Source organism: Coenobita brevimanus, chromosome 31 (assembly GCF_032717465.1).
Source record: "Coenobita brevimanus isolate Jiangsu-jjx chromosome 31, ASM3271746v2, whole genome shotgun sequence".
In the NCBI taxonomy this organism is placed as follows: Eukaryota; Metazoa; Arthropoda; class Malacostraca; order Decapoda; family Coenobitidae; genus Coenobita; species Coenobita brevimanus.
Window position 1 is genome coordinate 18,985,715 of NC_136984.1, and position 14,824 is coordinate 19,000,538.

The 14,824-nt window shown below is 41.4% G+C and overlaps 1 protein-coding gene across 1 annotated transcript in view; it reads left to right on the forward strand.

Moving 5' to 3' along the window:
- Positions 1 to 14,824, forward strand: part of LOC145395514 (cytochrome P450 4C1-like) — a 192,746-nt gene that overhangs the window by 1,563 nt on the left and 176,359 nt on the right. The window contains exon 2 of the mRNA XM_080269123.1: positions 6,949 to 7,052. Coding sequence (XP_080125249.1) covers positions 6,949 to 7,052 — 104 coding nt within the window. The remainder of the gene's footprint in view (positions 1 to 6,948; positions 7,053 to 14,824) is intronic.

Below are 14,824 nucleotides of genomic sequence, written 5' to 3' on the forward strand. Positions count from 1 at the left end.
TGAGGACATCCTATGCTTTAGATCTGGAGCAACAACAAGTTGTCGAACAACATCCCCAGGTTGGGACCAGACCAAAGGCAAACCATCAGCTTCAATTGTCACCTGGCTAGATTCCTCAGCCTGCAGGGCAGAGGGAACAGGAGAGGGGTCGACACAAGGATCGACAATAGAGACCTTACAGTAGGTGGCCGATCTGCAGGCTCAGAGGACTCTGACGAACAATGGTGACGTTTGCCAGGTACAGATGGAGCTTCGATCATACTGGGTTAGACAGGAGAAGGAGTCCGGTCAACGTGGATGTCTGCAACCACCACAGAAGTGTGCAAGCCATCAGCCACGGAAGTGGGGGAGAAAACAGTCAGAGTAGTGGTAAGGCAAACAACATTCTTATAATCAGTATTAACCTTGGGGAGAGCATCCTGCTAATCACGAGTTGAAGGAGTGGGTATTGAAATGGTTCGAGGATTCCTCTGAGAGATCAGGGTGATGCACCGATGTTCCAGAAAGGACAGATGCATAAGTAACTCCGGGCTGAAAGAAGGGTCTGGCTCTCCTTTTTGCATCAGGAAATGAAACCCTCTCACGTGTACAAATGGACAAAATCTCCTTTTCCAGGTAGCATCTTGGACAGTTTTTAGAAGACAGCATGAGGACCTCCACAGTGATTGCATTTAGGAGGACTGTACAGTCGCTGATATGGCTTGATCCACAACAGAAGACACAGACACGAGGAAGACCCTCCAGTGCACGAAAGCAAAATCGGCTAACTTGCCCATACCCCTGGCAGTGGAAGCAGTGCTTTGGGGATGGCACATATGGCTTCACAGGAAGCGACAGCTAAGCCAGTTTCACTAATGTAGGCAATGTTAATTTGTCAAATGTCAAAAACAAGGGCGGAGTCGTGGTCAAAATTCCATCGATTTTCTTGTGAAGGTGCTCAATCTTCACCACACCAGATGAGCGTAATTCCTCCAGCAGCCGTGCCTCTGAGTATCGAAGAAGGTCATGGGAAAATATGATACCTCTACATTGGTTGAAACTGCTATTACAGACACATGTACAGCAATGGCTGCATCAGAGACAGAGGTCGGACATAGTAAACGGGAGCTCTCTTCAGGGGGGGAAATTTCAATAAGTATGCTCCCATCGCCCTGGGAAGAGGTCTCAGGCACCCTTCCACAAGCTGACACTATAGCACAGTGTAGTTCAAGAATATCCATTTCTAGCATTGACCCTTCCACGGAGGGCTTCAGGACTAGATATTTGGCATAATGTGCCAGCACCGTTTCATCTCTGAATTCGGAAGTTGCACCAACTCAACAGGAATACCTCCAAGTCCTAGCTGAATGCTGCAGCAAAGGAGGATACTCAACAGGGGCCTGGTAAGGCTCCAGAGTTGCAATACAAGAGTGGCCAGGGACGGTGTCAGAGTCGTCAACTAAAGATTTTCGTAAATTTCTCATAAAACTGCTAAGTCAAACTTCATTCTCCCATCCCTCCACCCACCACTGAGCCCAACAAGGGAAGGTCTTATGCCAGGGCCAACACCACTGGCGACCCCAGAGGTAGCAGGAGAGTATATGCAGGTAACCACCGGGGGACCTGGGCAAGAGTGACCCCAGGATGATAGGAGCCACCAGGCACCCCAGTGCCCACTTGACCCTAGCCAACGCATGACCAGCCAATTGACCTGGTCGGGCCCATCCAGGTCACCCGTCTAGCCAAAATAAGAGACCAAAAAGGTGTATTGCTAGCTGCAGGGCACATCCTGCAGCACCACTTAACCCCCAGGACTCCATTCTCCCAGCATTATGAGACACCATGCACGGCAAACACATGTGGAGGCGACAGTCCCACCCTAGATGGCAATGGGCAGGGACTAACATCACCAGAAGGCCTCCTCCACCAGTGATGACAGGGGTGCTTTTTTTTTTTTTTATGTGAGGAAGAAGGAACCAAAGGCAATGAGCCCGCAAAACTGTTTCTTCCAAGAGAAAAACAAAATACATGAGAGAGCCAAACTCAAGATCCATTCATTTCGAGATGCCTGGACACACTGTGTTTGAAAGACTGGAGATCATAGGAAGCAGGAAATACAGACAGAAGGAGACAGTAATTCAGAGTTGTTTATTTGCATAAATGAAGGACTGGGAGTAACGGTTAACTCTTGCATTAGAGAGTTGGACAGAAAAAGGGGTGAGAGTTTGCTGCTAGACGGGTGCTACGCGGCCGTGCGTAGAAGGTGGAGAGAATGCAAGCAGACAGTTCAGAGGAGCAGTGACCATTATTGTAGTGAAAGAAAAGTGATAAAGATGCAACACTGCAGCGAAGAGACAGAGGTTAGACAGAGGTCTGTATCAGAGGGGAGAGTTAATGAGATGCCTTTGTTCCACCCTATTGAGAAGAAGCTATTATGTTAGGAGCCTCCTTACCCATGAAAGTTGTACTCCACACAGGGAGTGGGATAAAACCCCTGTATAGAGTCAACAATTGTGCAGGGGCAAAGAAGGAGCAGAGTTGGCTTAGCACACCCAATCCGCTTGGAAGCAGATTTTACAAGAGATGTAATATGAGTCTTTGGACCAGTCCCGAGCAAATGAAACCCCAGAAAACATGTTCAAGGATGATGCAGGATTAAGTTGAGTATTATTAAATTTAAGTGGGTATAGCTGCTGGATGATTTTGTGGGGTTGATAGGTGCAAAAACTGAGTCTTTTGATGCATTAAAAACAAGCAGATTATTTTTATCCTGAATGGAGATACGAGCCAAGTCAGACATTAGGTGTGCCATAGCCTCATCCCTTGCCTGTTGGAAGTAACTGCTGAGATGGACGTTGTGGGAATCAAACAGGAAAGGTGAAGAGTGGAGTCATCAGCGTATGAGTGGATAGGGTTAGATGTACAGCTTAGAAGGTCACTGATGAATAAAAGGAAGAGAGTTGGTGATAGGACAGAGCCCTGAGGAACACCACTGTTAATACATCTAGAAGAACGATAGCCGTCTCCAACAGCAGGTATAGAATGACCAGAAAGGAAGCTAGAGATGAAGGCACAGATAGAAGGATAGAAACTTCCTTAAGAGGTGCAGTTTGGAAATTAAAGATTTATGCCAGACTCAATCGAAAGTCTTTGAGATGTCAAGTGCAATGGCATAGTTTTCGCCAAAGTCTCGAAAGGAGGATGACCAGGAGTCTGAAAGGTAGGTGGGAAGATCGCCTGTGGAGCGTCCCCTGTGGAGACCCATACTGACGATCAGAAAGAAGGTTGTAATAGGGAAAGAAGCTTTAAAAATTTTCTATTAAGAATAGACTCAAAAACTTTTGACATACAGGATGTTAAACCCGTCACGTCCCGAGGGTTTTCCGCACCTCCTACATCCCCCCAGTCCCGAGGTATTTTCAAAAAATTTTTTTTGGCTAAAACCTTCGCTTTTTGGTGAGAAACATCGAAAATTCATAGAGAAATCGCTCACCTGAGGTTTTAAAATACCCAATCCAGGTAGGAGTTCCTCCTTACCTGGCTGGAGTTTTCTAACACACTGGCACCAAAAAGAAAACGAGTTCTATGGGAGGGTAACTATTGCCTGGCTTATCCACTCATAAACGGTATTTATTTATTTACATTGGTACGAATGTATATGTGGTATGAGAGTATATTGGTTTTCAAGCAGTAATAAAGGCATTATGAGCATTGTTTCACTCACTAACTAATCACCATACTTGACCTTTTTTTGCCACATTACCTGATCATTATTTCTGGCTGTTTTCTTCTTCTAATGCACTATGTAAACATTGTCCTCCACATTGTCATCGATTGGGGAATCACTCTGGCCCTGAATATCTTTACTAGCCAGGTCACTGGTAACAGGTCCTTTGCCAAGTCAGTGGCAGCAGCACAGTGAGGGGAGTAGGGGGGGGAGGTTATGCGGATTGTATGGAGGACATTTGTCCCTGCTTGGCATCTTGAAGAGGAATAGAGGAAGGTGTCCCACGTGTATACTGTACATACGAGAAAAAATCACGCACGAAGAATTGAAAATTGTGCAAATTAGGGACCACTTGCAATTGCACGACATGTACTGGTACATCGCCGGGACTGGCAAATGCAAATCGATTGGAACGTACCCATATGTCGAGCGGGATGGGGCCAGGATTAAAGCAATTGGACTTAGATAGTTCCAAGAGGGTTGGGAATGGTCACCCTTCTTTGGGGACTGGCTGAATGAGAGCAAACTTCCAGCAAGAAGGAAAGGTACAAGTTGACAGACAAAGGTGAAAGAGTTTTGCCTAGGCAGGGTGTAAGCACAGAAGCACAGTTCTTGGGGAGAACAACTTGGGAGGGACCCCATCATGCCCATATGCCCTATTGAGTACTGAGTCCAGTAATGTGCTTGAGAAAATACATCAGCTGAAGAAATTTTTAATGTTAGCCATATGGAAGTCAGAGGGGGAGAGTGATGGAGGAACAGCACCAGAGAATCGTCTAAGGTGGAATTGGAGGAGAAAGTCTGAGCGAAGAGATCTGCTTTACTCAGTAGAAGAAATAGCTACAGAGCCATCAGAGTAGAAAAGAGGGAGGGAAGGATGATGAAGTAAAGTTTATTTAGAAAGGTTTTTGACAAAGGGTGCCAGAAGGAGCCGGGAAGAGTTCGAGTTAGAGAGTTGAGGGAACATTTTGTACTGGGATGAAATTATTTTTAACAGAGCAAAGACTTAGCACGATTCCGGGCAAGAAATGTATAAAGAAAGATGTGATTCAGGGAGATTTGGGTTGGCTCCGGTTTTCCTTTTATAGGTGTTGCACACAGCATTAGAACAAAGCGTTGATTAAACCAAGGCTTTCATGCATTAGTCAAAGGATATGAGAAAGGAATGTATGCTTCTATTGCCCAAGAGAATAACCTCCGTAATGTCGCTTAAGGCACACCCAGATGGCTCCAGGCCAAGGATGTAATAATCATTCCAGGGAAAATCAAAGAAGTTCTGCCTGAGGGCCCCTCCTCTCTAATCCGCAGCTCCAAAGTATCAGGAGTCGACATTTTTTGGAGGGGTCTGCAGGCCGTACGGGAGAGCGATAGGACAGGTTAAGGTGATGAGGTTATGATCGGAGGAGCCCAACGGAGAGAAAAGATTAACAGTGTAAGCAGAAGGATTAGATTGTAAGGAAGAGATTAAGTACGTTGGAGCTCTCTCAGAAGGCATGGTCAGGGATAAGGAGTAGGGTGCTATACAAGCTGCTCTAGGTCATTAAGGATAGAAAAGGTGTAGGCTTGTTCACCAAGTGGATCAGTGAAAGGAGAGGAGAGAGGCAAAGGTGGTGGTGAACATTGAAATCTCCCAAGAATGGAGATTTGAGAGAAAGGAGAAATGGATAGGAATGCGTTCCATCTTGAGAAGTAAGATAGTCAAAGAATTTTTGATAGTCCAGTAGAATTAGGAGATAAGTAAACAGCACAGATATATTTAGTTAGAGAATGACAGGAAAGCCGAAGCCAGAGTGTAGAGAATTCAGAAGAATCGAGTTCAGGAACACGAGGAGCAAGATAAGTTGTTGCATATATATACACAACAGCCACCTTTGAGCTTTGAAAATGAGGTATAGAGAAAGTAGGAGGATACAGAAAAGGGTTTACTGTCAGTTGCCTCAGACAGCTGAGTCTCCAGTTAGGAAAAGAGGTGAGGTTAAGAGGAGAGGTGGTGTTCAACAGAGCAGAAAGTTAAGAGGAAAGGCCACGAATTTTGCAGGAAATGAAGAAGAAGAGAGTCAGACAGTGGCGTTCCAGCCGCCTTGGTCGTCACCGGGAGAGAGGGCTGAAAGTGGGGTCATTTATGGTCTCCCCCCTGGGGACTCCGAGGGCTATGTTATTCGACGCCATTCATTTTGAAAATTTTGAAACGGAAGTGTGGTGTGTACTGTGCATGTAGTTTGGTGTTGATAGTTGGAGAAACTTGTATTGGAGAGCATGCTGAGTCTACCTCTCTGTGTTACTGAGGACACTGAAGGAGTTCAGCAAAGGGGGATGGTCGCGACCTAGTCCCGAAGGGGCTGATGAAACAGGAGCTCCAGCTTGGTCCACGTGGCTGACAAATCCCGAACCTTACAAAGGTAGGCATGCCTGCAAAGCCAACCATGCTTCAAGCCCCGCCATCACGTCCCAAGGTGACCCCCTACAGCTGGTGGATGTGTCGGATGTCTCCAAGTTGGTAACTGTTGTATCTGTTGCCTCGTAGAGTGTACTAGAAGCTTCAAGATTAATGTAAGGCTATGTAAGGATGGGAAAGAGACTAAGAACAGTTTCAGTTGGTTTTCAGTTTCAGTCTGAGTGTAGGTAAGTGTCAGTTGCATTTAGTGATGTTTTGCCTATCTTCGGTACTTGTGAAAACAGTAAAGTGATGCTGGGAAGCATTAGAGATGTCCAGAGCAGCTAGTGAAGCTTGTATATCTTCGGTAATCCCGTGAAAATCGTGAAGTTGGCAAGCATTAGTTGTAATTATTTGGAGAATATAGACAGTGAACTTAAGAAGCCAGTGTTTGTTTACGATGCCTTATGTTATTTTGTGTACTGTACACTGAAAGGCTGCCTCTAGGAAGAATGACTCATTGGACAACGTCCTTCCTATACTGTATTACTGCTGTTGGAATCTATGGCAGTGTGGGATGGGGACGGAAAAATAGTATACTAAAACTTTCTTGCTTACGTACTCAGTCAGTGAGACAAAAATTTTAAGATATTTGTCAGTATCCAAAGATGTACTATTCCTTAACAATTCTTAGAATACCTCCAAATAGTACTGTACATAAGCTATTCTTCACCTCACTTTTCTGCTTTCTCTCTCTTTGTTCATGATCTTACCTAGGCCCATCATTACGTAATAGTTAGGGTCATGATGATGGTGGAGGTGGTGGTGGTAAACTCTCAAGGTAGCTAATGTCCTTGCCCTCTTGCAGAATTATTCCAGCTGCTGCTGTCCTACTGTGATTACGGTGAAGTGATGAAAGTGTGGATGGGACCTAAGCCAGTGGTCATTCTTAGTGGCCCAAGAGCGGCTCAGGTGAGTACATCTTATGTGCATCAAAATAGATTTTTTTCCTATGAAGATTTCATAACACCCTTTATAAAGCAATTCAGTTTGATGATAAAATTTTAGGTTCCCCTATTACTATTATTAACGCAAACTATAGCAGTGCTGTAACGATTCAGATTGACTGTATGAGTGTAATAGCATCTTCAGATTCAAAATTGAACATGCTGCATGCTTATACTTCATTTGACGGAATCCCGTTCCACCTAGGAAACCCACGTTTTTAAAATGCAGGAAAGAAAGAGCCAAAGGGTGACAACCTCGAAAGAAAAATTGTTATAACAACGAATTTTTTTTTTTTTTTTTTAATGTGAGGAAGAAGGAACCAAAGGCTAGGATCCTGGAAACCATTCCTTCCAAGCAAAAGACAAAAACAATACAAAAGAGAGCCAAATTCAAGATCCGTTCATTTTGAAAACAAAAGAGAGAAAAATTCAAGATCCGTTCATTTCGAGATGCCTGGAAACACTGCGTTCGAAAGACTGGAGGTCATAGGATGTAGGAAACACAGACAGAGGGAGACAGCTCCATAGTTGACCTGTTGCATAAATGAAGGACTGGGAGTAATCGTTAACTCCTGCATTAGAGAGTTGGACAGAAAAGGGATGAGAGTTTGTCTATGCATTCGTCTTAGAGGTGGAGGGATGCAAGCAGACAGTTCAGAGGAGCAGTGACCATTGCAGTAGCGATAAAAAAGAGATAAAGATGCAACAGCGCGGCGATAAGACGGAGGTTGAAGGGAGTCAGTAAGAGGATGAGAGTTAAAGAGACGAAGAGCCTTTGACTCCACCCTATTGAGAAGAGCTGTATGTGCGGAGCTATCCCACACATGAGACTTGTACTCTACAGGGGCGAATAAAACCCATGTATAAAGTCAACAACCATGCAGGGGTAAAAAAGGTACGGAGTTGGCTTAGAATACCTAATCTTTTGGAAGCAGATTTTACAAGAGATGCAATATGATCTTTCCAAGATAAGTCTCCAGTGAATGAATCCCCAAGCATGTTCAAAGATGATGCAGGATGGAGGTGGATATGATTAAACATTAGTGGGTACTCCTGTAGAAGATTCTGTCGGGTTGATAGGTGTAAAAACTGAGTCTTTGATGGATTAAAAACAACGAGATTATTTTTACCCTAGTCAGAGATACGAGCCAGGTCAGACATTAGGTGTGCCATAGCCTCATCCCTTGTTTGTTGAAGTAACTGCTAAGGTGGACGTTGCGGGAACTGAATGGAAAGGTGAAGGGTGGAATCATCAGTGAACGAGTGGATAGGGTTAGATGTACAGCTTAGAAGGTCATTGATGAATAAAAGGAAGAGAGTTGGTGATAGGACAGAGCTCTGAGGAACACGACTGTTGATAAATCTAGAAGAACGATGGCTGTTTACAACAGGGGCTATAGAACCAGAAAGGAAGCTAGAGATGAAAGCAAGATAGAAGGATAAAAACCATAGGAGGGGCAAGGTTGGAAATTAAAGGTATATGCCAGACTCGATCGAAAGCCTTTGAGATGTCAAGTGCAATGGCAAAGCTTTCGCCAAAGTCCCGAAAGGAGGATGACCAGGAGTCTGAGAGGTAGGTGAGGAGATTGGCAGTGGAGCGTCCCTGACGGAACCCATACTGACGATCAGAAAGAAGGTTGTGATAGGAAAGATGCTTTAAAATTATTCTGTTAAGATTAGAGTAAAAAACTTTTGAGACAGAGGATGTTAAAGCAATTGGACGATAGTTAGAGGGTTGGGAGTGGTCACCCTTCTTTGAGACTGGCTGAATGAGAACAAACTTCCAGCAAAAAGGAAAGGTACAAGATGAAAGACAAAGGCGAAAGAGTTTACCTGGGCAGGGGGTAAGTGCAGCAGCACAGTTCTTGAAGAAAATAGGGAGGGACCCCATCATGCCCATATTCCCTGTTAGTATTGAGGCCAGTGATTGCTGAAAATATATCATCTGAAGAAATTTTAATATCAGCGATGATGAAGTCAGAGAGGAAGTGATGGAGGAACAGCACCGGAAGCGTCTAAGGTGGAATTGGAGGAGAAAGTCTGAGTGAAGAGATCTGCTTTATTAGTAGAAGATATAGCTACAGAACCATCATAGTGGATAAGAGGAGGAAAGGATGATAAAGTAAAGTTGTTAGAAAGGTTCTTGACAAGGTGACAGAAGGAGAGGGAAGAATTCGAGTTTTAGAGTTAAGAGCACTTAGTACGGATGAAATTATTTTTAGCAGAGCGATGAACAGGCTTAGCATGATTCCGGGCAGAAACATAAAAGATGTGATTCAGGGGTGGATTGGCTCTGGTACCTTTTATAGGCCCTCTCCGTGTTGCAGACAGCATTAGAACAAACGTGATCAAACCAAGGCTTCCTTGAATTAGTCAAAGGAAATGAGAAAGGAATGTATGCTTCCATGCCCAAGAGAATAACCTCTGTAATGCGCAAGGCACACTCACATGGCTCCCGGCCATTGAAGCAATAATCATTGCAGGGAAAAAAAAAAAAAGCAACAAAAACCTGACCCGTTCAATTGGAGATTCCAGGACGAGTCCTTTATTTATTTATTTATTTTTTTCTGGCACAGTCATCCCGTCATATTGGCAACGTCCGTACGAGTTCAGCAAATAATTATTCAGCAACCTCACACCTTCGCTTCGATCAGTTGTTAAAATGTAAGGACGATTAGCATCTCGTGTTATAGTATTAATTACGTGCCTGTGATGTAAATGTGCCTGATCTAAATCGCTGGGCGTTAATCAGAATTTATAATAAATCAAAAGTCGTCACCGACACTCATGGTAAAAATAAGGCTTGAATTGTGTTATTTGGAGGAGGTCCGTGTCATTACTCATTGACTGTAACTGCATTATGTATGTAATGCCTTCAAGTCGCCTAGCCTAAACTAACCAAACCAAAACTTATCTACTCTTATCTAATATAACCAAACTTAACCTTACCCAGCCTAACCTGATATAAGCATATCTATTCTAAATATATCCAATATAACCAAACCTAACCCTACCTAAGCTTATCTGTTCTAATCTTACCTATTACAACCAACCTAACCCTAACCTAATCTTATAAATAGATCTGCAGTTCCAGTGACACAACAGATTGAATATGGAATCTTGGTTTTTCTTTTGTATTTTGGCATTTGTACCAACTTTTCTATCTACCCCTTTAGTCGCAAATATTTCGTTTTTCAGATATCCAGTCTTCCTCCCCCCCCCTTCAGTAAATACATCGGTTTTAACGGAAATGGATAAAACAGTTGGGCTAATCAAACCAAAAAATCGTCAGAAAAGCTATGTTTGACATTAATCCAACCTATACCTAACCAGCTACCTAAAGGTAAAGTACCATAACACCTTCTGGTTCTCAGATATTGTAGAGCGCACAAATTTATGACCAAAATTAATAACTAGACTGAGGCCTGCTTGTATGAGCTACTTTATAAATAAACAAATTTACGGCGATTTAATAACAAGACTGGGGTCTGTGTCTGTAGCCTACGCCTATTTTTTTTTTTTTTTCATAAATAACAGAACGGAGGAAGGAAAAACAAATGAGTAAAAAAAAAACAATGCATACACCAGATTACTGGCGTCCTCCGTTCAAAAAATATCTGTAACAGTTAGACTTGAACAGACGTGGGTTGAAATTTGGAGGGTAACAACTCTGGGGAAGCGAATTCCTGAGAGATGCAGTTAATATATAAATAAAATGACTGTTTGATGTAGGTAATGAAATATTTGTGTATCGTGCCCATACCCTCTCCTCTCTGTCTTTGTTGCCGAGTTTTTTCTCGAGGCACTCGATCCAAAAATATGACAGGATGAAAAAGTATACCCGCCTCCCCCCAAAATAACAATGTTGGCACAAATAAAAAGTGACGAAGACAGTTCTGGATTTGACTAGGTGTAGGTATAAAAGACTGAAAATATCGGTTAACTCTTGTACTAGACTTCTGGACAGAAGAGGGAAGAGATTGCACTGCTACACTGGTGCTACGTACCTGCTGCGTCAGAGAGGGATGTAAGCAGATAATTCAGACGAGCAGCAGCCATTGCAACAGCAACAACACGGGGAAATGAACACACACACACACACACACACACACACATACACAGGGATTCAATCTAGGTGGACGTGTGACACCGGCGCTCCGTACCAAATCATCACGGCCAGTGGCATTACCTAAATAGTATCTTTGTATGAGTCAAGCTCAGTACCAGGTTATACTAAGTGATTGTTCATTATTAAAAGGAAAAAAATAATAAGTTTAAACAAGACTTGTACAAACAGGAAATAGAACCAAGACTAAAGAATACACTGAGTCATCTCTGAGGTTTGTTTAGACTACAACAACACGGAGATTGTAAGTACATGCTTTGCACTTTAAGTATTGCAAAATGGATACATACTTCAGTAAAACAAATTTGGAAAAGAAAAGGGATAAAGGTAAAAAGCAAAATGATTTCTACCAAGAACTGGTTGAAGTAGAGACCCACAATAGACTGGTTGAACGTGTAAACAAACTAGAAACGGCTTTCAAAAATGAAATTGATGAAATAAAGAAGCAGATGCACTTGCAAAAGGAAGAAATAGAAAAACTAGGAAGGGAGGCCAATAAGAAAGACACAACCATCAGTGAACTAACAGTGGAATTGAGTACACTTAGGAAGAAAATGAGTGAAATGGCAAGTACAGTAGTCAATCACGAAAGTGTTATGGAAGAGTTCAAAAATGACACAGAGACAATTAGGCAAGTTAGCAGTCATATTGACCAGAGCAGTGATATTGAGGAGAAGATAACACAAGTGAATGAAGCTGTGCAAAGCTACAAAAATGATGTAGAAACCACGTATGCTGAAATGGTGAAAGTAAAGAAAGACTTAGAAACAAGGGTGGAGGAAAAAGCATTAAAAAGGAGGTGAAAAGAATAATCCAAAACAATCCAAAGTTAGTCAGAGATTCAGTAGAGATAAACAAATCAATAGTAATCACTGGTATAGAAGAGGAAGAAGTTAAAAACAAGATCACAAGAGACAAAAAGGAGATGGCAAATGTAATGAGCTTACTGAATGAAGTATCAGAGGAAATCTGTAGTAAAGACATAGAGGAACACAAAAGGTTAGGGAAATACGAGAAAAGCAAGACTTCCCAGAGTGTAAACACTGTGGAAGAGATACTGAAAAATGCAATGAATCTTAAGGAAAAAGAGGAGTTCAAAAATGTATGGATAAAAAGATGCCTAACACAAGAGGAACTGGAATTACTGAAAGAGAAAAGGGAGGAAGCAAAAACAAAAAAATGAGGGAAGATCAGAAGAGGAGAAGAAGAATTTTTTTTTACAAAGTAATAGGATTGCAGGTACGAAAGTGGTACACAAACAGGATGGAAGAAAAAGGAGGAAGGTAGTAGAACCATATCATGACAAGTATATAAACAATATGATAAAGTTGATGTACTCAAATGTGGATGGAATGGTATCTAAATTACTAGAGATGAATGATTATGTCAGAGAAAATGAACCACAAATAATATGCCTAACTGAAACAAAATTAATACCAAGGATATCAAATGACATACTAAACTTAGAGGAATACAATATATGGAGAAGAGACAGATATTTAAAAAAAGGAGGAGGAATTATAATATTAACTAAGAAAAATCTAAAAGTCAAGGAAATAAAACTAGATATACCATCACAAGTAGAACTGATTGCAGTAGAGATCGACACATGTGAAGGTAAAGTAATGGTAGCTAATTTGTACATGCCACCCAGATCAAACACATGGGAAAGAGACGAATATGAGGACCTGGCAGAGAGTACAGTTCAGAGTGTAAGATCATTGCTACATAAAATGGAAGAGAAATCGGAAAGAATTATACTAACTGGGGACTTCAATACAAATATAAATTGGAATACTCTAGATATAAATAGCCAAGAAAGCTGGTGGGACCAAAAGCTCCTGGATCTCGTACAAGAGTTTTTCTTAACGCAACATGTGAGGGAAACCACCAGAAAAAGAGGACTTGATGTACCTTCAGTGCTAGATCTAATATTTACAAGGCAAGAAAATGATATTGACAGTTTAATATATCACCCTCCACTCGGGAAAAGCGATCATGCAGTACTAAATTATAACTTCAGGATAGCATATGACATAGTAAACAGCAATGATAGTTACAAAAATAGCCTAAATTATAAAAAGGGAAATTATCAAGACCTAAAGAAGTATTTCTTAGAAGTTGATTGGGAAAATGAGCTTAGAGGACAAGATTTAAATGCTGTATATAAAAAATTTTGTGAATTTTATGAAATAGGAGTCAAGAAGTACATCCCACAGCACAAAGAAGCAGATAAGAAAATACAGAAATGGTTCAGTACAGAATGTAATAAATGAAAAGAAAGAAGAGATTTGTTGTGGAATAGATACAGAAGACACAATAGTGAAAGGGCGTATAGTAAGTACAAACAGGCAAGAAACGACTATACAAGAATAAGGAGGGAAGCCCAAAAACAGTTTGAGGAGGATATAATAAATAAAAGTAGTGATCAACCAAAGCTGTTTTACAGCTATATCAGAAGCAAAACTAAAGTAAAAGATATAATACAATCCATTACGGACGAGGGAATCACTTATACACAAGAGAAAGATATTTGTGAAGCACTAAATAAGAATTTCCAATTAGTTTTTACAGAAGAAAAAAATTTTGAGAGGGACCATGTGGAACACGCATGTCCACACATACTACCAGATATACAAGTAGCAGAAAAAGTAATACAGGAGGAGTTAAGTAGATTAGACAGAGGAAAAGCAAGTGGTCCTGATGGAATTTGATGTTGGGTATTACGAGAATGTGCAAAGGAGTTAAGTAAACCATTATTTTCAATTTTCAAGAAATCCTTGAGTCAAGGTAAACTACCTGATATTTGGAAAAAAACAAATATTGTCCCCTTATTCAAGAAAGGAAATAGACAAAATCCACTCAACTACCGACTAGTATCACTGACCAGTGTTGTAAGCAAGGTATTAGAAAAACTTATAAGAAAAGCTTGGGTAAATCATCTAGAAGAACACAGTATGATAACAGAAAGACAGTTTGGTTTCAGAAAAGGAAAATCATGTGTTACTAATCTGTTGAGCTACTATGACAGAGTAACAAACACAGTACAGGAAAGGAAAGGATGGGTGGACAGTATCTATTTAGATTTCAAGAAAGCTTTTGACACAGTACCACACCAAAGACTTTTATGGAAACTGTACCATCAAGGAGGAATTCGAGGCAAACTGTTTTGTTGGATGCAAGACTTTCTCATAAAAAAGAGTAATGAGGACAGTACTAAGAGGAAACTACTCATCATGGAAAGAAGTGACTAGTGGAGTACCACAGGGTTCAGTGCTGGCACCAATCATGTTTTTAGTGTATATAAATGATATAAACAGTAACACTGGAAATGAGAGCTATTTGAATATGTTTGCAGATGATGCAAAAATACAAAGGAGAATTACTAACACAGACTCTTGTAAAGAGCTACAAGAAGAATTAAATAAACTTCATGAATGGAGTAGTACATGGCAAATGGAATTCAATGTGGACAAGTGTCATGTAATCAAGTTTGGTAAAAGTGGAAAAAGACCTGATTGGGATTATAAGTTAGGAAATAAAACCCTATACACATCAGAAAGAGAGAAAGACCTAGGTGTGATTATCAATAACAGACTATCTCCGGCTGA